Here is a 22,752-nt window from a genome sequence, read left to right as displayed (position 1 = left end):
TCTGATGGACTACAACTCCCAACAGCCAAGTTATGATCAAGAAAGGTTCTGTAGATTTGTTCTCAAGCTGAATTTTTATGCAAGTTGGAACAGGTACATTTTGAAGTGTAACTCCAGCCAAATATATATTTATATTAGTTTTGGATAGCCTAGGGAAGGGTGAACATTCCTGTGCTGTTTGTTTTGCTGGCTTTGCCTCTGTTCAGAAGATTTCACCTCACTTCCTGTTCCTGTGATAATTGGATTTTTAAAATTTTGGCTTGTAGAAACAATAATTGATGAGAAAATTTCAGTGGAGGCACCTTTTCCCCATGAGAATAACTTTTCCAGGAGTGTGTTTCTCTTTGGAGGAGTAGATTTTTCTCACCTCCTGTTGTCACTGCTGCGAGTTTTCCGGGCTGTATGGCCATGTTCCAGAAACATTCCCTCCTTACGTTTTACCCACATCTATGGCAGACATCCTCAGAAGTTGTAAGGTATATTGGAAACTAGGAAAGGGAGATTTATATATCTGTGGAAGGTCCAGCATGGGAGAAAAAACTCTTGTCTGTTGAAAAGCCTTGCAGCTTCAAGGCCTGGCTGATTCCTGCCTGGTGAGATCCTTTGTTGGGAGGTGTTAGCAGGCCCTGATTGCTTTGTGCCTGGAATTCCTGTTTTCAGAGTGTTTGTTTACTGTCCTGATTTTAGAGTTTATTTTAATACTGGTAGCCAGATTTTGTTCAGTTTCAAGGTTTCCTCCTTTCTGTTGAAATTGTCCACATGCTTGTGGATTTCAGTGGCTTCTCTATGTAGTCTGACATGGTAGTTGTTAGAGTGGTCCAGTATTTCTGTGTTCTCAAATAACATGCTTGTGTCCAGATTGGTTCACCAAGTGCTCTACTATTACTCACTTCTCTGATTGAGTTAGCCTGCAGTGGCTTTCACGTCCATTGATCATCATCATCATCATCAATGGACATGAAAGCCACTGCTTTCATATGGCACATGGTGCCTTAAACAACACATAAAATAAACAGACAGTACAATTAAAAATAAAACCATGAGTATATAAAACAACAATTTGAACTCAGGACAGCACCCAATAACCTATAGTGTAATCTGTCCTAAAAACATGGCCAACTGTAAAGAAGAAGAAAGGCAAGGGAGGTTGCATGTTGTAGCTAAGGAACAAGGGAATGGGATAAAAGGAGGGGCCGCAGGGCTGTAGCCAAGGGGGGGGGGGGGTTAGGGGTTCAAACACCCCCTCCCCCATTTTTAGGTTTTAAAAATCCTGGTTTACTCATGAATTTTAACTGATTAACCAAATCCCCTTGAGTGTCCACTGCAGTTTATCGAGGAAGCCTGATTTCTAAATTAATTTGCGTTATGGAACTACTCTTCATGATTCGCCAAATAAAGCCTCCACACACACACACACACACACACCGAATTTTTTCTGGCTCTGGCCCTGGGTGGGGGCCTGCCTAATCTGATTGATTCGTATCTGGGCAATGCTGCCTTTGGTGGTCCCTATGTAGACTTGTCCACAGCTGCATGGGATACGGTAGGCTCCTGCAGAGGTATTTTGATGTGATCCGAAGGCACAAAATCATAGCAATGCAGTGTCGGAGAGGATGGCCTTGTGATATTCCTGCGCCCAAAAGACTGTTTTATGTAGAAGACGTTTGCCTTTGCTATCATATAATGGACAAAAACTTTCTCCAAAGATACATTTCAGAAGCAGAAGTTCTGACCATGACCTCCTTTCCCACGGGAGCGTGTGCTCTGGCTCCCGAGTTGAGAGCGGCTGCCCAGTCTCTCCAAGGCGGGAAGGGGAGGGGCGTCAGGGGCGGAGACAGAAGGACCGGGGGGGGAGGAGGGTTGGAGACCCCGCTCAAGGCCGGCCTTACCCCCCTCCCCCTCCCCCCCTCCCCCGGCTTCCCGGGGCGTTCCTTTTTCTGCCCCAGAGCCCAGGACTAGCAGCAGCCGAGGGGCGCCACGCGGGGAAGATGAGCCTCACGCTGGGCTACTGGGACATCCGTGGGGTAAGTCAGTATCCCTTAGATCAAAGGCCTGTCTATTCCCATATTCTGTTCCCACAAAATCCAATAGATTAATGATTTAGAGGAAAGGTTAGAAGGCATGATCAAGTTTGCAGACGACACCAAATTGAGAGGGACAGCCAATATCCCAGAAGACAGGAGCAGAATCCAAAACGATTTTAACAGATTAGAGAGATGGGCCAGCACTTACAAAATGAAGTTCAATAGAGACATATGCAAGATACTTCACTTAGAAAAAAATGAAATGCACAGATACAGAATGAGGGACACCTGGCTCGACAGCAGTACGTGTGAAAAAGACCTTGGAGTCCTCCTGGACAACAAGTTAAACATGAGCTAACAATGTGATGTGGCAGCTAAAAAAGCCAGTGGGATTCTGGCCTGCATCAATAGGAGTCTAGTGTCTAGATCCAGGGAAGTCATGCTACCCCTCTATTCTGCTTTGGTCAGACCACACCTGGAATCACACTGTGTCCAATTCTGGGCACTGCAATTTATAAGGAGACGTTGACAAGCTGGAAGGTGTCCAGAAGGGGGCGACTAAAATGATCACGGGTCTGCAGAATAAGCCCTATGAGGAGTGGCTGAAAGAGCTGGGCATGTTTAGTCTGCAAAAGAGAGGATGGAGAGGAGACACAATGAGGGCTATAATTAAATATATGAAGGGAAGTCATACTAGCAACCCCAGCACTGTCACTCGTATTCCTGAGCAACTTCTTAAAAGTATGCTTTTTCTCCTGTTAGAGGCAACATGTGTCTTATCTTTCCACTAATTCTCTCCCTTTGATTTTTTGCAGCTTGCCCATGCAATCAGGTTACTTTTAGAATACACTGAAACACCATATGAAGACAAACAATATCATTTTGGAGAAGGTAAAAAATTAGAATATGGGCAGCAAAGAGGAACTGATGCTCATATAGAGTAATTTGTCAGAGAGGGAAGTTTATATAATACGTGTCACTTATTCTTGCCTCTGTATCTTTCTTTTCTTTATGTACTCAAGCCTTTTGCTTCCGCGCTCCCTGATTGTGCTTGCTAGGGCTAATGGGAGTTGCAGTTCACCAACAAGAAATAAACCATCTCTGTTTTAGATATTGTGTTCTGTAAAAAAGGGCTCTACATTCACATAGTTAAAAGCCAGAGAACAATTCCTTTTGTGTCTACTTTCCTACAAGAAGCAAGACCTCCAGGAATATGGAGGGCAAGTCCTGTCCCATTCCCTGTCCCCTGGGTCTTTTTGGAAGATATGAACTTTGGTAATAATTTTACTAAATGGATTAAGGTGATTTATAATTCACAGAATGCACAAACCTTGGTTAATGATAAACTAACAAAACCATGTGAAATACAGAAAGAAACAAGACGAGGTTGTTGATTGTCTCAATTCTTATTTATTTTGACTCATGAAGTTTTGAATAGAAAGAATAGATCCATTATTGGAGAAACTGGAAAGATTTGGAGAGTTGGCAAGGTTTGAGATTAAGTAGCAAAAGATGATGGCATTGACAAAAAGATGAACATATACAGTTGATTGATTTTTTTTTTCATGTCAGGAGTGACTTGAGAAACTGCAAGTCGCTTCTGGTGTGAGAGAATTGGCTGTCTGCAAGGACATTCCTCAGGGAACTGTTTTTGATGTTTTTACCATCCTTGTGGGAAGCTTCTCTCATGTCCCCCTGCATGGAGAGCTGGAGCTGACAGAGAGAGCTCATCCGCGCTCTCCCCAAGTTGAATTCAAACCGGCAACCTTCAGGTTAGCAACCCAACCTTCAAGTCAACAGTCCTGCTGGCATAAGGGTTTAACCCACTTCACCATCGGGGGCTCTGATTGATGGATAAATCTGGTTTAAAAATGACAACAAGATGAAATATTTAGGTATTATGGTGACAGATATGAATTGTATGTTGCTTCAGTTTTCATCTGAAATGTTTATTTATTTATTTGCGACATTTATATCTCGCCCTTCTCACCTCAAAGGGGACTCAGAGTGGCTTACAAATTATATGTACATAAAATATATTATATTATTAGCATAGCACAATGTTAACATTATACATTACTATAGTATACTATACCACTATACTGCAATATTGTATTATTAGTATTATATTGTATTACAATATTATGATCAATGTTATATGTACATACAATATATTATATTATTAGCATAGCACAATATTAGAATTGTATATTACTATATTGTTGAAGTGTATTGCATAATATTATTTATATTTATTGGGAGTAAGTCCCACAATGTTCAACAGGGCTAGTTTCCAAGTAGGTTTTCAGCATGAGGGACTACTTGTTGGAAACTAAATTCTACTGCTGCAAGCCATTATTGCTTGGCAGAACCTCAGTCATTGCTGAACTTGTATATTATAGATACAATGCAGAAAATAACTCTTGAAAAGTACAGACAAGGATTTGGTATTTACTGTTTGTTTCTCTATTTACAGCTCCTGATTTTGACACTAGTCAATGGACTAGTGTGAAGGAGAAACTGGGCTTGGACTTCCCAAATGTATGTAGCAATTATGGCATTACAAGCCAATGCTGAGCGTTGGCGTGGAAGTGAAATTAGTTTTCTACTAACTTTGAAAAGTGTCCTCCGGTGATCTCAGAAAGAGACTCTTGCCCACATTCACAGTGCCAAATTGTGGACTGCTTTAAGTAGAAATTGCAGCACAGTTGAAAACTAGGGCTGGGTAGAGTATAATCTTAATCACAGGGTCAAAGAAAACCTGGCTGTTCTAATTAATTTCTGGTTTCTTGCTTGCAAGAGAAAAAGAAGAGTGAGGCAAAGAATATCTAGACATGACCTTACAACAACAAGACTACTAAATAGTCACAGCCTCCCAATGTGCTAGCTAAAATGTATCAAGTTTTGACTGGCCATCCATTCCCACCCCTGCCATACAGGAATTTGTAATCTTGTATATGTTCTGTGAAAAAAGAAAGCTACAATAATGATGATGATGATGATGATGATGATGATGATGATGATGCTTTATTTACAGCCAACCCTATCTCCCCAGAGGGATAAAACACAATGGCAAACGTTCAATGCCAAGAGTAACATATAACAAGTCAAAAGCAAATTCAGTAAAAAATATAAAAATAGCCACTTAAATAAACATGACATAATACATTCACACATTTACAACATATTACATTCTTAAAAACTTTTAAAATCGACTAAAATTATGCTATGTTTGAAGACAAGACTAGACAATAAATACAATAAAGTCTCGCTTATCCAACCTTCACTTATCCAATGTTCTGGATTATCCAACACAGTCTGCTTCCTGCCCGGATCCACAGCTGTTTCTCTAGGCAGCAAGGACTGAACTTTTTATGGATTTAACTTCCGACAATGTTGTTACTGTAATTTCATTTTATGCAATTCTGTTTTTATTTGTAGTCAATTTGTTAGTAGCCAATGTTTTTGTGGTCAATGTTTTCAATACATTGCAATGTTTTGGTGCTAAATTTGTAAAAACACTAATTACTACATAACGTTACCATTTATTGAACTGCTTTTTCTGTCGTTTGTTGTAAAATATAATGTTTTGGTGCATAATTTGTAAAATCGTATCATAATTTGACATTTGATAGGTTTTTCCTTAATCCCTCCTTATTATCCAACATTTTTGCTTATCCAACGTTCTGCCAGCCCATTTATGTTGGATAAGTGAGACTCTACTGTATTTGTAAAATAGCTGTTGCTCCTTCTCTTTCCAACACAGCAGTGTTACTCTTTCCAACACAGCAGTAATGGATAATGTTTTGCTCTCCAGATGTTTTGGATTTCAGTTTCCAGAAATCCCAAACTATCGTGAACAATAATAGGAGATTATGGAAGTTCCAGTCCAAAACACATGATGATCCATTGAGATAACTGTTGGAGTCTCTAGTGCTTGCTTAATATTCATTTTGAAGCAATTAGAGATTTTTATGACTACTTGCAAATTCTACGGCAAAATTGCGCTCTTAAGGCCATAAACAACCACCTAGTAGCACTCTTTCTTCAGGATGATTATGCCCCCAAATCTCCAGATTGCTTTTTTTGTACTGATTAATCCAAATACACTGTACCTTATCTTTTGAGGATGACTGAGCGTGCCAGTCACTGCATAATCTCACCAGTATCACCAATTGTCTTCTCTTTCTGCAGCTTCCATATTTGTTTGATGGTGAGAGAAAACTTACACAGAGCAATGCCATTCTGCGATACATTGCACGCAAGCACAAAATGTGTGAGTGTTTATGAGGCCAATGATTGTATGCTATTTTAAAACCCGCAGGTACTGTGAGGCCAAATCTGTGATGGGGATTGGGATCATTTTGACAGTCTCTGTTTTGTGTTACTTACAGGTGGTGAGACGGAAGAAGAAAAGATCCGAATTGATATACTTGAGAACCAGTTCATGGATTTCCGAATGCACTTTGCAAGAATGTGCTACAGCCCAGATTTTGTGAGTTTTGTGTTCTCTTTCCGAATTGGATTAGACTGGGAATTCAGCAGATGATTTGACAATATGTGGGAGGAAAAATATAGAAACAGAAGGCACCAGTTATGTAGGACTTGCCAAATATTTCTTTATGGACTCCCAGGATTAGAAGAGGACAAAAGAGCTGTATGGGAAGTACACAGAAATCTTCATGTTCTCATTCACCAGGGAGAACATTGCAGGGATTATTCACTCTTGTATGTGAGGATAAAGATCATGAAGATGTAGATGGCCAGATAGGGATAGGGAGTCTTTCTACTGCACAAAGGAGGTTAACAGAAGTGGCGAGGGGCTCAGGAGGAAAGAGATAAAGAGACCTAGGAATATGAGACATCTGGAGATTTCCTAAGAGGTTTCTTGAAATTAGGTCTGATACAACATCCTCTCTTCGCAGGAAAAATTGAAGCCCGAGTTTATTGAGCAGCTACCGGACAAGCTGAAACTGTTTTCCCAGTTTCTGGGGGATAGAACATGGTTTACAGGAAATAAGGTACATATGTTAGCTATGATTCATACAAATGACATGAATTATGTCAGTTCTGTGTTTCACTTCACAATGTCTTTTCTTTCTTAGATCAGCTATGTAGATTTCATTGCATATGATGTTTTGGATCGGCATCTGATGTTCCAACCAAAATGCTTGGATCAGTTCAAAAATTTAAAGGATTTCCTGGGCCGCTTTGAGGTGAAATTTACTGTGGCTTATGTTTGAAATCCCAAAGTGAAGGGTTATTTTAGTATTAGTATCAGATGGAATTTAGTGCCAGGGTTAGACAACCTGGTGTCCTACTGATGCTGTGGACTATAACTCCCATATTGGCTGATTTTCATTTAGTGTGCTTCTGGGGCAGCAGGCTGTGCATCTATAAACAATAATCTGAACTGTGATATACTTTTAGAAAGTAGATGATATATACTCCATGAAAAAAGGAATGGGATACCAACCATGGTTTATGATGCTGGAAATGCCCCTTCCTGGTTTCCTAATTCTGGCCTATTTTCCTGGTTTATTCATCAATATGAAGTCCTAAGGTAACGGTAATCTGGTTCAATACAAGCCAAAACACTACTGTGGGAAGAGGAGAGGTCTTAGCTTCAGTGTGGAACATTTAGTCCATGCCTGATTTTTTCCAGGAGTATTATAGTTTTGAACATATGCATGCATTTAAGCCATGTAAACCCCAGCAATATGTATGGAAACCCGAGGCAGATATTTTGAAAAGTGTGCGCAGTATAAAGTTGCCTCCTGCCCCATCCTGCAAACCTCTTCTGAACAAATTCTGCCAAGAAACCCTGTCATAAGAGTTTGCCTTCAAATTACCCTAGGTCTGAAATAACTTGAACATACCAACAAAAACTCCCTTATATGCAAAGTACTTTATGGTAACCTCTGGCTAACCGTGTTCTTCCCAACTGAGTTTCCTGAACTTCTCCAAACCCCTTTCTTGGCTGATTCATGTACACATCAAGTGTTTTCCCCTTCATTATCAAAATCATGCTAGAAATTAAGCAGGCATTTATAGTTATTCTCTGGGATTCTGGATCAAGCTGTTGAAACATGTAACAATCACAAATGTTTCAGAAGGATCCTTCTGGCTTTCTCTGCAGGCACTGGAAAAGATTTCTGCCTACATGAAATCGGGCCGTTTCCTGAGAACTCCTGTCTTCTTGAGAAATGCCACGTGGGGCAACAAGAAAGAATAGGAATTTTGCTGTTCAATCAGTGAGGAGCCTTGAATCTCTCGCCTTCCTTTCATGATTTAGAACACTGCTTTTTAATTGTGGGTCATCATCCTCATTGCTCAGTATTGGGGTGACAAAAACATTGGCAACAGTAAAACATTTTGGTACTCACCTATTAGCTGTTTTAGACATTTACACAAATTTGTTTGTGCAGTGTTTACAGTGGACTTTGCAACAGATGCTTCAGCTGTACTTCATAAAATGGAAAACTAGCTCGTTTTACAGGCCTTGCAAATACAGATTTATTCACAGTACATGTCTGATTTTTGTATTGTTTTATATACCTATATATCAGGCTCACTTAAAAAATTCTTGGGCCAAAAGGGGGCACAAGTAGAAAAGTTTAAGAAGCCTTACTTTAGAACACGGTTACACATTAGCTGTTTTTAAAAAAAATTATTTTTATTTAAATTTTTATGATTATTTAAACACAAAAAGAAAAACAGTGATATACATTAACAAATAAAGCACGCAACATACAAAAACAGCAACATACATAGTAGCAACACATTCCATCCATCGCCTCACCTGTGCATTGACTGTGATACCCAGGCCTGTAGCCGGGGGAGGGGAGGGTTAGGGGTTCAAGCCTCCCCCCCCCCCTGAAATTTTTCAGGTTAAAAAAACACCTGGTTTACTCATGAATTTTAACTGGTTAACCAAATCCCCATGCTAAGTCTATGAGACGCAAAAAATTAAGCTGGAGTCAGTGCTTTCTGGATGCAGGTGAACTGCAACTCCCAAAATCAAGGTCCATCCCACTAACCCCTGCAGTAAGTTGTTGGTCATGGGGCTTTTTTGTGCCAAGTTTGGTCCCAGTCCATTGTCAGTGGGGTTCACAGTATCAGAGAAGGTACTGGAAGTCTCATCATCCATGGCAAGTTTGGTCCAGATCCATCGTTGGTTGGGTTAACAGTGCTCTCTGGATGTAGGTCAAGTACAACTGTAAATCATGGTGAATTTTCCCCAAAACCCTTGCTCAGTTGATGATCAATTCCTCTGTTAACTGTGTGCCATAGGAAAGGGTAGGAAAGGGTTAAGGGAGAGGCAGTGGGTGGGATCATGCAAATTAAGGAACCCTGGGATGTCCATTCTGGAGGAAAAACAGAACATCTAGGATGAAATTGTCCCCACATAAAAGCCTTCACTTGAGTGGTGTTTGTGGAGGACACTGGCAGGGTTTGGGCTACATATTCATGGCGCTCACTATAACCTGCATGTCAGTGGAGGGAGGGCCATTGGTGTCTCCTGCTCAGTGGGAACGATAGCTCTTTGTGGAGGCAGGAGGCTGTCTATGTAAGTGGACACCTCCGCTACATACACACATATAATTTTTTCATTTTTTCTGATGTGTATAGATATAGATATTATGCAAATAACTGCAGAAGCACTTGCACTTTCTCAGGGGTTTTCTAAGTTTGGTCCTTGGGGAAGCCAATCATTTTCCTAGGGCCACCCCCTTGCTTTTGACTGAGCGGGTGCAGAGTTAACTGCCTATGGTGCACTGGGGAAGCTCAAGGCCATGGCGCTCATTGCACAGCTGGCCTCCGGGTGTCTAGGATCCTGGTCATAATGTGTAGAAGGAGCCTGACTTGTGGGCCTTCAGTTCACCTGTCAACCCATGCCAACATCATGGATTAGTTTTCTTTAATCTTAACATCATTTTAATTTCTTTTCAGAGTAGGAATTTCATATCCATTTGTGCAGTCCCTCCTCTAGACCAAGGAGATTCTCCCACTTTCAAAAACAAATTGGGAAAAACTGAGAATTGTATCTTCCAGAAACCTCCAGAAGGCTTCAGTCATTGTCTTATTAAATGTTGTTAGAGGCTCCCTACAGTTTGCATGGATCCCAAACAGGATTTTTGGAAATCCCACAGTGCAATTCTGGTTGCCTATCATTTAGTGAAAGGGCAACAGGAGCTCAGGTTGTGTGGAGTGTGAAAAATATGAATCTTAGAGGTGGAATGAATCACAAGGGCTGTCCAGTCCAGCCGTCTCTCATGCTGAAATACTCAACTGAAGCACCCTTGAAACATGCCCAGCTACCCTCTTTAAAGACTTTGAAAGATGAAAAGTCTGTCACTCTCTTAGAAAATCCATTCCACTGTTAAATAGCTTATACAATAACCCCTCAATATGGAATCTGGGTTTTTTAATTGTAATTTTAAGCTCTGTGGTGTGTTCCAGTCTTTGGAGCCGCAGGCAAGCAGCAGGAACCAATCTATCTCCCATTTTTCCATGGCATCACTTTAGGTATTTAAAGGCAGCCATCATATTACTTTTCAGTTTTCTCTCAAGTCTTCTATATTGCTGTTGTCTGCCCTCAAATAATTTCTGACCTATTGCAGGGATTTCTTGGCAGGATTTCTTCAGGAGAGGTTTGCCATTGCCTTCCTCTGAGAGCCATCTCCTTAAGGTTTGGCATGCATCTACATTTTAAAATAATGCATCTGAACACCACTTTAACTGTCATGGCTTAATTCTATGGAATCATGAGACCTATAGTTTTCTGACAACGTGTTAATACCTCACCAAACTACAACTCCCAGAGTTCCATAGCACTGAGCCCTGGCAGTGAAAGTGTTATCAAAGTGCATTCATTCTGCAGATGCAGCTTCCTGCCATGTGTTTGCAGCGCTGTTAAGATATCACGTAGAACTCTAGAGGCGCAATTGCTGAACTGGGGTGTTATTGTGTCTCCCATGCAATCTCTTAAGACATTGATCATATTTTATAACCCCGGTAGTTCTTTTGCATAACACCGGGAGAGTCCCCACGGGAGAGGCGTCAGAGGTGGGAGTGGAAAGGGCAGAAGTGAAAGTCCCGGGAGTGGGGCGGAGTCCGCCAAGTGCGCGGCCACCTCCAAGCCAGGCTTGTCCTCGACTCACCCCACTTTCGGGAGTGTTTCTCTTCCTGCCCTGGAGCCCAGGACCAGCAGAAGCCGAGGCACGCCACGCGAGGAAGATGAGCGTCACGCTGGGCTACTGGGACATCCGTGGGGTAAGTCAGTATATCCTTTAAAAGGAGGAGTAGAGACTCTCTGGGCGGGGCTTTGCCTGTTGCATTTCTAACATGGGTTGCAACATGCAATGCTTTCTAGGTGTGCACTTGAGTGCATCTACACCAGGCATGGGCAAACTTCGGCCCTCCAGGTGTTTTGGGCTTGCAGTATATTCTCAGTTTGCCTTTCTCCTGGTGGAAGCAACATATAGCCACTAACAAGCAGCCTCTGGTAGCTTTATCCTTCCACTCATTCACATACACAGAGCCTTTATTGGCATACAACAATACAATCACAACACGGGTATATACAGCAAGAGGAAGACACAGGTAAAAAGAAAACTAAGGTTTTACTAATCCCAAGGGTAAAATTTGCAACAGTCTCACAAAAGAATGCAAAAGAGTTGTTCAGAAGATATGGAGTTTTATAACACCCTTACCATTGAGAATACTGTGAAAAAATGGAATTCCTGTATTTCATCTGTATATTATCATATTTGGGGCAAACAAACAAAGAATGGTGAAGCGTTTCAACAGAGACCAAATCACAAGAATAAACCCATTTGGAGCGTTTCACTTTTTAATATCTCCCATCCAAAAGAGCCAATGGCAACACATTGTCTATTTTGTCTTTCACTCATTCTTTCCCTTTGTCTTCTTGCAGCTTGCCCATGCTATCAGGCTACTCCTAGAATACACAGAAACACCATATGAAGAAAAACGATACCATTTTGGAGAAGGTGAGGAGTTAGATAGTTGGAAGCAAAGAGGTATTGATGCTTGTATTAAATGATTAATGAGAGATGGGAGTCTACCTTGACCTTTGTTATTATCTTTCTATCTTTGTTCTATGTAGTCAAGCCTTTTGCCTACTTCTTACCTGTAAATATCACTTCCTCCTCTCCCAAGAAGTCAGTTTATTTTTCCTTTGGCAAGGAAGGATCATCCATGAGGCTCCAACCTTAATGATGGATGTTAGCATACCCCTACACTGGAGAGTCAGTCAACTTTTATAACCTAGTTTAGATCAAGTTTTTAATCCTTTAAAAAATCTCACAATTGTATCCAGAATAATTTTTACTGTTTTTCTCACAAGCTGATATTGCACTAGCTTTGCTACACTCTGCATAATGTAGATACCAAATATTCCTGCAAGAAGGACCTCCCTGGGACACAGATAATAATGCTGGGAACAGGAGGCCACTGCCTTCATGTTCAGCTTCTCAGCAGTGTTTGGCTAAGACATTAAATATTTTCATTTTATTTTACTGGCACGATGAAGAGCTAACTCCTAATATGTAATCATGGCTCTAATCTTCGAGATCAGAAGTTGGTAGAGGATATATGGCTGACCACTCACTGGTTCTGGGTTCTCTACCAGTGCATGCTGGAGACTGGAATTCTTGCAAAGAACACTGGACTAGACAGGCTCCATCTAATCTGGACAGGCATTTTTGTTAGAATGCAGACTCAGAATAAGATGACTTGCTAAACTTACTGGTGAACTTGTCTTTGTGTTTTATATTAACTGGCCTTGTAACTGGTCAGTTATCTCTGTGGACCTCTTGTGCAAAGTATCTGATTTAAGAGGGATGGCAACAGATTTTTTGTAAGTGGATTAAGTCTTTCATGCCATCTGTAAAGGATAATACAAATTGAGATGCGATGATTTAAATGTATTGATGCAAATTACTATAATATAAACATAATGCATCTAAATAGTTGAGAGGGCTTTACAGGTGGCTTTTCCCAGGCTGTGGCCCTCCTTTCCAAAGGAGCCTAGGTTGACCTGCTTTTTGTTCTCCATCTGCCAACAGACAAATAACTCCTTATTCAAGTTTAGTTGCTAATTAAGAGTACTAATTAACACAGCTATTTTTATTGATGTTAATAAGGATGTCTTTTAAAATTATATGCTGTTTAATTGCTTTAAATTTATGTATGCTTTATTATAATTTGTTTATTTGCTTTGAATATTCATTCACATATCAATTTGTGGTCTTGTTTATATCCGCTTTTAAAACTTCTTGTCACCTGCTTTGAGTTCTGTTTTTGGGAGAAGGGTGGAATATAAATCAAATCAATCACTAACTCTCATTATAGTGAGGAAGAGTATGAGCAGAACAGGTGTCCCATTATTCAAAGTTCGACTTTGGGAGTTGGTAAATATAAAGAAGAGATTTCAAAACCTATTTTCTATGTGTATATCAAGGGTGGGGACACAGAAATGATATGTCTCAGATAGATTATCAACAGGTGGCTTAAAGTTTTGAACTTCTACCTGCCATACAACTGTTAAAGTTAATAGCCATACTAGCTTTTCTTCTACTGTTATCTCTAAAGTTTATAGTCCAAACCATGCAGAGAACTATTTCATAAGCTATAAATCATCTCAATGCTGCTGAAGCAGGTCTTTCATTAGCTGATCTAAGACTGGCATTGTTACATTCAGTTTAAAATAAGGTATGCTATTTGCAGGGTGAGGCAAGATCAAAAGAGACTTAAGATTTATAACACCCAAGGTTCGAATGTTTTGTATTTGATTAAATCGAGACTACAGTGATATCATGCACATACAGTATTCTAAGATGTTTACTTACAGTTATTCACTTACATTACAATAACTAGTAACAATGTTATTATCACAGAGCAAAGAGCTGCACTTGTCTTTTTTTTCCAAAAGCAAAATTGATTTCATGAATTGACATGGGTATAATCAGTTAAGTGTTTATACCACTTAACTCCTGCAAGAATCCTCAAATGTCCCCTGTGGATAGGAAAGCAATTACTTGCACACATAGACAACCACATTGCTGCCACAATCATCTTAGCATGTCTTCCGCCTGCATTTTCTTTCTTTCTTTCTTTCTTTCTTTCTTTCTTTCTTTCTTTCTTTCTTTCTTTCTTTCTTTCTTTCTTTCTTTTTTTTAAAAAAACACCCATACAGCAATATGGGTAAGTACTGTAATTGTATTTATGAATTACATTCCATTGTCATTGAATTTGTTATGATTACAGAAAATGTAGCATTTTCTGCCAGAAAGGAAACATCATAGCTACTTTTTGCATTTGTGATGGTTAGGTAAAAGTAAATGTTTTCTGCTGCCATTAAGTCTAGTCGTGTCCATCTCTGGGGGTTGGTGCTCATCTTCATTTCTAAGCTGAAGAGCTGGCATTGTCCATAGACACCTCCAAGGTCATGTGGCCGGCATGACTGCATGGAGCGCCGTTACCTTCCTGCCAGAGCGGTACTCAAATTCGCATGTTTTTAAACTGCTAGGTAGGCAGAATCTGGGGCTTATAGCAGGAACTCACCCCATCCCCGGATTCGAACCACTGACCTTTCTGTCAGCAAGTTCAGAAGCTCAGCAGTTTAACCCACTGTGCCATTGTGGGCTCCTTGGATATACAATCCAAATCAGGGATCATAGAATCATAGAATAATAGAGTTGGAAGAGACCTCATGGGCCATCCAATCCAACTTCCTGCCAAGAAGCAGGAAATCGCATTCAAAGCACCCCCCACAGATGGCCATCCAGCCTCTGCTTAAAAGCCTCCAAAGAAGGAGCCTCCACCACACTCCGGGGGAGAGAGTTCCACTGCCAAACAGCTCTCACAGTGAGGACGTTCTTCCTAATGTTCAGATGGAATCTCTCTCCCTGTAGTTTAAAGCCATTGTTCCGTGTCCTAGTCTCCAGGGCAGCAGAAAACAAGCTTGCTCCCTCCTCCCTATGACTTCCCCTCACATATTTATACATGGCTATCATGTCTCCTCTCAGCCTTCTTTTCTGCAGGCTAAACATGCCTAGTTCTTTAAGCCGCTCCTCATAAAGCTTGTTGTCCAGACCCTCGATCATTTTAGTTGCCCTCCTCTGGACTCTTTCCAGCTTGTCAACATCTCCCTTCAATTGTGGTGCCCAGAATTGGACACAGTATTCCAGGTGTGGTCTGACCAAGGCAGAATAGAGGGGTGGAGGGATTTCCAAAGTATTTTCTTTGGACATTATGTAGTAGTAAATACAACAGAATAAATACATACCCACTTTCTCCAGGCAATGAGATAAGAACTTTACCATGTTTAAACATAACATGATTTCTCTAAACATCATATTCATGTGTGACTTGACCCATTTGTTAAACATGCTGAAAGTTGGGATTGGACCCCTTTCACACAGGGTCCAATAGTTTAGAATTTCCCTGTACATTTTACTTTTTGCCAGATCAGAGACTTGCTTTTAAATAAAGAAAAGGGAGGACAGGCTCTGGACCTGATCCACCAAACCTGGAATAGATGATCTAGTAATACTCACTTACCAGGCTATTTTTAGTGAGCAGGGAAGCATCTATGTACAATGACGACATGAAAGACAGTGACTGTAGGGTGGACAGTGTCCAGTTCAGAACTATATTCTAGCAGTGAGACTATCCAGCAGCAATGATGGTGGTCTGTTTAAATATTAATAAAATTTAACTGAAGTTAAATGTCAGCTTTCCTCATAGTTTCCTTAAAAAAGCTGGTTGCTAAAAGTGAAATAGTAATAATAATAATAATAATAATAATAATAATAATAATAAGAAGAAGAAGAAGAAGAAGAAGAAAACTCATGACCATTTATCATTCACTGCACCCTCACAGTAATGTTGACCGGCTATATCTGCCTAGAAGATCAGGTGGCAGAGGACTCTTACAAGTAAAACAGTCAAAGAAGAAGAACATGCCCTGGCAGAATATGTAAAGCAAAGTGAAGAACCTGCTTTTATTGAAGTCAAAAATCAGAAACTCCTCAAAGCACAGCAGACAAAGAATCAGTACAAGAAAACCGCACTACAAACTAGAGCTGACAGCTGGCACAACAAAACATTGCATGGAAAGTTCCTTGACAAAATTGAAGGAAAAGCTGATAAGGAGAAGACCTGGCTATGGCTCACGAATGGGACACTGAAGAAGGAGACAGAAGGCCCTGATTCTTGCAGCCCAGGAGCAAGCCATCAGAACAAATGCAATTAAGGCCAAGATCGAAAAATCAGCTGATGACCCAAAATGCAGACTGTGCAAGGAAGCTGACGAAACCATTGATCATATCCTCAGCTGCCGTAAGAAAATCGCACAGACAGACTACAAACAGAGGCACAACTATGTGGCCCAAATGATTCATTGGAACTTATGCCTCAAGTACCACCTCCTAGCAGAAAAGAACTGGTAGGATCACAAACCTGCAAAAGTATTGGAAAATGAGCATGCAAAGATACTGTGGGACTTCCGAATCCAGACTGACAAAGTTCTAGAACACAACACACCAGACATCACAGTTGTGGAAAAGAAAAAGGTTTGGATCATTGATGTTGCCATCCCAGGTGACAGTCGCATTGATGAAAAACAACAGGAAAAACTCAGCCGCTATCAGGACCTCAAGATTGAACTTCAAAGACTCTGGCAGAAACCAGTACAGGTGGTCCTGGTGGTGATCAGCACATTGGGTACCGTTCCAAAAGATCTCCGCCGGCATTTGGAAACAATAGACATTGACAAAATCACGATCTGCCAACTGCAAAAGGCCACCCTACTGGGATCTGCATGCATCATCCGAAAATACATCACACAGTCCTAGGCACTTGAGAAGTGTTCGATTTGTGATTTTGTGATACGAAATCCAGCATATCTATCTTGTTTGCTGTGTCATAATAAAATAATAATAATGTTTTTATTTGTAACCCGTCCTGTCTCCCCAAGGGGATTCAAATTAAATACGTAAGCATACAGCCAAACAGCATACCTACCCCACCAACTGCCCCAATTTGGCAGGAACTGTCCTTATTAATCCTCTGTTATCCCGCTTTTCCAGGGGCATTCAAAATCTCCCAATTTCTCTCTTTTCCCATTGCTTTTTGCCCTCATGCTCAACTTTGTTTAAATACTGCAAACTGAATTTAAAGTACCAACGTTTTATGCATTGAGCAGGGGAGAGAAGAGGGGTAGAATCTTTCCCTTTGTTGTATGCTCTGGCAAAAGAAAACTGCTGCCATCTCTCTCAGTTTGCGTGTTCTTCATAAATAATGTTCTTCATCTTGACAACATTTTGATGTTGCCTGGCCAAACATCTTCCAGTTTTCATCTGTGAAATGTTGGAGGTTATGGCATAATATTATCAAATTTATTGGAAGCAAGTCTCATCATGCTCAACAGGGTTTGTTTCCAAATAGGTTCACAACATAAGGAACTATACTACTGAAAACAGTACAAAGGGTATTCCCTGACTTGCCAAAGAGAATCATTTGCATGTTGTACTGCACAAAGTGGAGCTGTTTTTCGTCACTGATGGAGCCTTCTTCCCAGAAGCCTGCTCAGTATCCTTGGAAAAGGCATGAAAATATGCCAGTGTCCCTATTGGGTTGGAGGCAATAGGATGATTCTAGTCTGCTACGTGGCAGCAAGGCTGTGTTCCTCACAGTTGTCATCACAAATCTTAATCCCCTTCCCTCTACATCCCTTTTCTTGGTGCCTATCAAATTCAGACTTTGAAGGTGTGGACTATGAGGATCATGCCCAGGAGGAAAGGAAACTACACAGTGGTTTATGCCCATGTGGAACTCCAAATCTGTCATTCCAAATGTATACACAAGGTAGTCTGGGAGAGTTAGTTCCCATCAGCCAGCAGGCAGGTCAATCAATATCTGGATCTAGACCCAAGTAGGACCCAGCCTCTATTACTAATAAAATGTTTTGGCCCCTTCTATGCCAACAAACATTGTTTGTGCCATTTTTGCTAAGTGTAGCAATCACTGCTGGACCTGCAAGCTATAGACAAAATGAAGAAAATTATCCTGGGCAAGTACGTACAAGGACATGGCATTTACTGTTTGTATCTATATTTACAGCTCCTGATTTTGACAGACGCGAGTGGACTAGTGTAAAAGAGAAACTGGGCTTTGACTTCCCAAATGTATGTAGCAACCCCATGACCTTAATAACTACAGACCAGTGTCTAACCTTCCTTTTTTGGGCAGGGTGATTGAGAAGTCAGTTGCCCTCTAACTTCAGACAGGCTTGGATGACACACACTTCCTTGACCCATTTCAAACTGGCTTCAGAGCAGGATACAGAGTTGAGACAGCTATGGCACCTTAGTGGATTATCTTCATCTCAACACCGATAGTGGGAGTGTGTTCCTGTTGGTGCTTCTAGACCTCTCAGTAGCTTTTGATACCATCAACCATGGTATCCTTCTGGAACGCCTGGGGAGGGGGGCTGGGAATTGGATGCACTGTATTGCAGTGGTTCCGGTCGTATCTCTTAGGCAGGTTCCAGATGGTGGTGCTTGGGGATAGCTGCTCCACAAAAAAAGGAGCTGCTATGTGGTATCCTACAAGATGCCATTCTATCTCCAATGCTTTTTAATATTTACATAAAACCTCTGGGAGAGTTTATCCATAGGCATGGGGCAGGGTGTTATCAGTATATATTTCTCCATGCCTTCAAAATCAGCTACAGCTAAGGATAGTGTGTCTCCTCTGAATGAATGCCGGGAGGAGGTAATAGGTTGGGTGAGGAAAAACTAATCGAAACTGAATCCAAACAAAACAGAGGTGCTTGCCATCAAAGGTCTTAATCTGGGGATGGAGGTGTGTTCATCAGTCCTCTTTGGGTTTACACTCCCCCTGAAAGACTGTATTTGCAGCTTGGGAGTGCTCCTGATCTGTCTCTCCAAATATCAGCCCAGGTAGATCAATGGTCATGAGTGCTTACTATAAGCTTCAGCTGATACACCAGCTGCACCCCTTCCTAGATTTGGAGGACCTGAACATGGTGGTGCACGCACTGGTAACCTCAAGGTTGGACTTCTGTAATATGCTCTACATTGGGCTTCCTTTGTATCAAGTTCAGAAACTCCAGTTGGTACAAAATACGGCAGACAGATTGATTATGAGAATATCTAGGAGTGAGCATATTAAACCTATCCTAAAGTCACTCCACTGGCTGCCAATTAGTTTCTGGACAAAGTCCAAGGTGTTGGGTTTGATCTTTAAAGCCCTACATGGTTTGGGTCCAGTTTACCTAAAGGATCGCCTTCTCCCATACAACCCGCCCCAAACACTTAGTTCCTCTGTGGGGCAGTTACTCCAACTAATCAAAACATGACTGGCAACCACCTCCCAGAGGACCTTTTCATCGGCCGCTCCACAATTGGAATGACCTGCTGGTAGAGCTCTGACAGCTGAATCAGCTGTTGTGATTTAATATACAAATGAAAACCTAATTTTTCCAGCAGGCCAACCCAGATAGTTTTAATGATGAATTTTAAACTTACACTGAATGCCTAATGTTTGTTTTGTGTATTTTAATACAGTAGAATCTCACTTATCCAACACTCGCTTATCCAACGTTCTGGATTATCCAACGCATTTTTGTAGTCAATGTTTTCAATATATAGTGATATTTGGGTGCTAAATTTGTAAATACAGTAATTACTACATAGCATTACTTCGTATTGAAGTACTTTTTCGGTCAGATTTGTTGTATAACATGATGTTTTGGTGCTTAATTTGTAAAATCATAACCTAACTTGATGTTTAATAGGCTTTTCCTTAATCCCTCCTTATTATCCAACATATTCTCTTATCCAACGTTCTGCAGGCCCATTTATGTTGGATAAGTGAGACTCTACTGTATGTATTTTATGGAAATATGTTTTAATATATGTATTTTGTGGAGTGTTTTAAAATGATTATGTGTTTGTTTATATTTTAGTAATATTGTAACCCATCTTGAGCTGTGAGGAGAGGTGGGCAAGAAATAAAATTATTATTATTATTATTATTATTATTATTATTATTATTATTATTATTATTATTATTATTATTAACAGTGGCATGGAAATGAAATCAGTGTGCTGCTGCTAACTTTGAAATGTATGGAAACCGCTATCAGAATCTGAAAAAGTTATTTTTTGAAATATAACTTACAGGAGCTCCTGGACAGCATATGGTAGTTACTGGCCATGAAGTCAGGGATTTTTGAGGAGTTAATAATTCTGAAAGTTTTCTGAGTTTGGATTATTGGCAGACAATCCTCCAGTGATATTAGAAAGAGGCTCTTCTCTAATCGCAAGTTCATCTAGTAGCATTCTTTCCTCAGACTATTTTTTATTGATTAGCTTAAAAACATTGTACATTGTTTAGTGAAAATGGCCAAGTGTACAGATCATTTAAGAATTTCACCAGTATTCTTAATCTTCTTCTCTTTCCTTAGCTGCCATACCTAATTGACGGTGACAGAAAACTTACACAGAGCAATGCCATCCTGCGATATCTTGCCCGCAAGCACAAGATGTGTGAGTGTTTATGAAGCCAGTGATCGTTTGGATCCTGGCTTAAAACCCAAAGGCCAAATGGGTGATGGGGTCAGAAACATCTTGACCGTCTCCGTGTCTTGCTACAGGTGGGGAGACTGAAGAAGAAATAATCCGGATGGATATACTTGAATACCAGGTTGTAGATTTTGCAACAGACCTTGCAACAGTGTGTTACAGCCCAGATTTTGTGAGTTTATGTTTGGGTAAGATTGGGAATTCAGAAGATATTTTAATAGTGGGAGGATAAAGTCAGTGTGGCAGAAGAAAAGAGGAAAAAAGAGCATTGTGAAAACTGTCGAACTTTCCAAAGATGTCAGTTAAAAATGAGCCTGTTGCTGATAACATCCTCTTTTTGCAGGAAAAATTGAAGCCCGAGTACATTAAACAGCTACCTGAGAAACTGAAGCGGTTCTCCCAGTTTCTGGGAGACAGAAAATGGTTTCTAGGAGATAAGGTTAGATATAATACATACAGAAGCCAAGATTTAACTCAGATATGTGATTCACTTTAAAATCTCTTCTTTTTTTCTTGTTAAAATTCCTTAGATCACCTATGTAGATTTCCTTGCATATGACATTTTGGATCTGCACCAGATGTTTCAGCCAAAATGCTTGGATCAGTTCAAAAATTTAAAAGATTTCCTGGATCGCTTTGAGGTGAATTTTACTGTGGCTTATGCTTAAAATTCCAAACTAAAGGGTTGTTCTGGTATTTGTGTCCAAGGGATTAGTGGCAAAGGATCTGCTAAATAATTTCTTTCCAATTTATCCATCTTTTTATTAGATGTTATAATACCCATAACATAAGCCCCCAATGGTGCAGTGGGTAAACTGCTGAGGTTCTGAACTTGTTGACCGAAAGGTCAGAGGTTTGAATCTGGGTAACGGGGGTGAGTTCTCACTGTTAGCCCCAGCTTCTGCCAACCTAGCAGTTTGAAAAAATGCAAATGTGAGTGGATCAATAGGTACCGCTGTGGTGGAAAGTTAACGGCGCTCCATGCAGTCATGCCGGCCACATGAATTTGGAGAGCACTGGCTCTTAGAAATGAAGATGAGCACCAACCCCCAGAGTCGGATACGACTAGACTTAATGTCAGGGGAAAATCTTTGCCTTTACCTAATACCCATTTTGCACAAACCATGTTCTCTCATTTAGTCATTTTTCATGGTGTGTGGTGTCAGAGGTTGCTTTGTGCTGAGTTTAAAGCCTGGTTTGGAACAATGACTCCAGACTTGTCTCATTAGGAAGCAAGATTTAAGATCTTGTGGTAGAAATAGCAGGGTGTACTTTCAATTTAGGTAAGGGCACTTGGAAGTCTACCTCCTCATTTTAGAGGCCAAGGCAATTAAATGTTGTCTTTGTTTAAACTTAGATGTTGCTTCAGGTTCCAGGAGGTAACCAGGTTGACAGTCGGCATTCTGTATTGTAGTTACAGAAACTTGTAATGATAACTAATATCTGAGAAGTATTCTTCTGCTGGCTTTCTCTGCAGGCATTGGAGAAGATTTCTGCCTACATAAAATCAAGCCGTTTCCTGAGAACTCCTCTCTATGGCAGAAATGCCACTTGGGGTAATACAAATGAATAGAAGGAAACAGGATTCTTCCTGGCTTGACATTTGCAATTCTGTATCAGTAAGGAGCCTTGAAACACCACCTCCCTTCATGCTTCAGAACATTGTTGCACAGTATTTCCAATGCCCCAAATACATTCCAAGGAACCAGATAATAATAAAAGCCGTTGAGTATGAAAAATGGTCTTGGCTTCTTCTTCATCTCCTTTTTGCCTGTAATCACGCAACCCTTTGAGTAATCTTTCTCTGTTCCCTGCTCCCTCATTTTAAAGTTGGGATCAAATGTCTCCAGCAAAGCTAAACTTGGTGTTGCCTGCTAATACAAGGGAACATGTGGCCTAACAAATGCCAATATAAGTAGGAGACACAGTGGTTAGAGCTGCAGTTCAAGAACATCTGAATGGCCACATGATTCCCACCCCTTTCAAATGAGAACTGAAATGTTTCTATGATAAGAAGGCTGAAAATCACAAGACTTTGTGATACAAAAAAAGCACACACATATATCCTGCAGTACTGTTTGCTGATC

At 40.6% G+C, this 22,752-nt stretch overlaps 2 protein-coding genes across 2 annotated transcripts; both read left to right on the top strand.

Moving 5' to 3' along the window:
* Nucleotides 1–1,865: 1,865 nt before the first annotated feature.
* Nucleotides 1,866–8,552, top strand: LOC100554103 (glutathione S-transferase Mu 4). Its single transcript, XM_003220186.4, has 8 exons — nucleotides 1,866–2,024; nucleotides 2,840–2,915; nucleotides 4,501–4,565; nucleotides 6,219–6,300; nucleotides 6,419–6,519; nucleotides 6,950–7,045; nucleotides 7,130–7,240; nucleotides 8,164–8,552. Exons 1-8 carry the CDS (start codon nucleotides 1,989–1,991, stop codon nucleotides 8,257–8,259), a joined length of 663 nt encoding a protein of 220 aa, XP_003220234.1. The 5' UTR covers nucleotides 1,866–1,988; the 3' UTR covers nucleotides 8,260–8,552.
* A 2,353-nt stretch (nucleotides 8,553–10,905) lies between these two features.
* On the top strand, nucleotides 10,906–22,404 carry LOC100554292 (glutathione S-transferase Mu 4). The gene is made up of 8 exons (XM_003220187.4): nucleotides 10,906–11,300; nucleotides 11,965–12,040; nucleotides 18,177–18,241; nucleotides 20,548–20,629; nucleotides 20,737–20,837; nucleotides 21,009–21,104; nucleotides 21,196–21,306; nucleotides 22,143–22,404. Exons 1-8 carry the CDS (start codon nucleotides 11,265–11,267, stop codon nucleotides 22,236–22,238), a joined length of 663 nt encoding a protein of 220 aa, XP_003220235.1. The 5' UTR covers nucleotides 10,906–11,264; the 3' UTR covers nucleotides 22,239–22,404.
* Nucleotides 22,405–22,752: the final 348 nt, after the last annotated feature.

Source organism: Anolis carolinensis, chromosome 4 (genome assembly GCF_035594765.1).
Source record: "Anolis carolinensis isolate JA03-04 chromosome 4, rAnoCar3.1.pri, whole genome shotgun sequence".
NCBI lineage: Eukaryota > Metazoa > Chordata > Lepidosauria > Squamata > Dactyloidae > Anolis > Anolis carolinensis.
This window is presented reverse-complemented; position numbering and strand designations above follow the sequence as displayed.

What these genes read in the sequence shown, in the direction of transcription:
- LOC100554103 (XM_003220186.4), top strand. Translation starts at nt 1,989, where the DNA reads ATGAGCCTCACGCTGGGCTACTGGGACATCCGTGGG. An exon ending in TGCACGCAAGCACAAAATGT is followed by an intron (nt 6,301 to 6,418) that starts GTGAGTGTTTAT and finishes TGTTACTTACAG; the next exon opens with GTGGTGAGACGGAAGAAGAA. An exon ending in TGTGCTACAGCCCAGATTTT is followed by an intron (nt 6,520 to 6,949) that starts GTGAGTTTTGTG and finishes CTCTCTTCGCAG; the next exon opens with GAAAAATTGAAGCCCGAGTT.
- LOC100554292 (XM_003220187.4), top strand. Translation starts at nt 11,265, where the DNA reads ATGAGCGTCACGCTGGGCTACTGGGACATCCGTGGG. An exon ending in ACGATACCATTTTGGAGAAG is followed by an intron (nt 12,041 to 18,176) that starts GTGAGGAGTTAG and finishes CTATATTTACAG; the next exon opens with CTCCTGATTTTGACAGACGC. An exon ending in AATGGTTTCTAGGAGATAAG is followed by an intron (nt 21,105 to 21,195) that starts GTTAGATATAAT and finishes AAAATTCCTTAG; the next exon opens with ATCACCTATGTAGATTTCCT.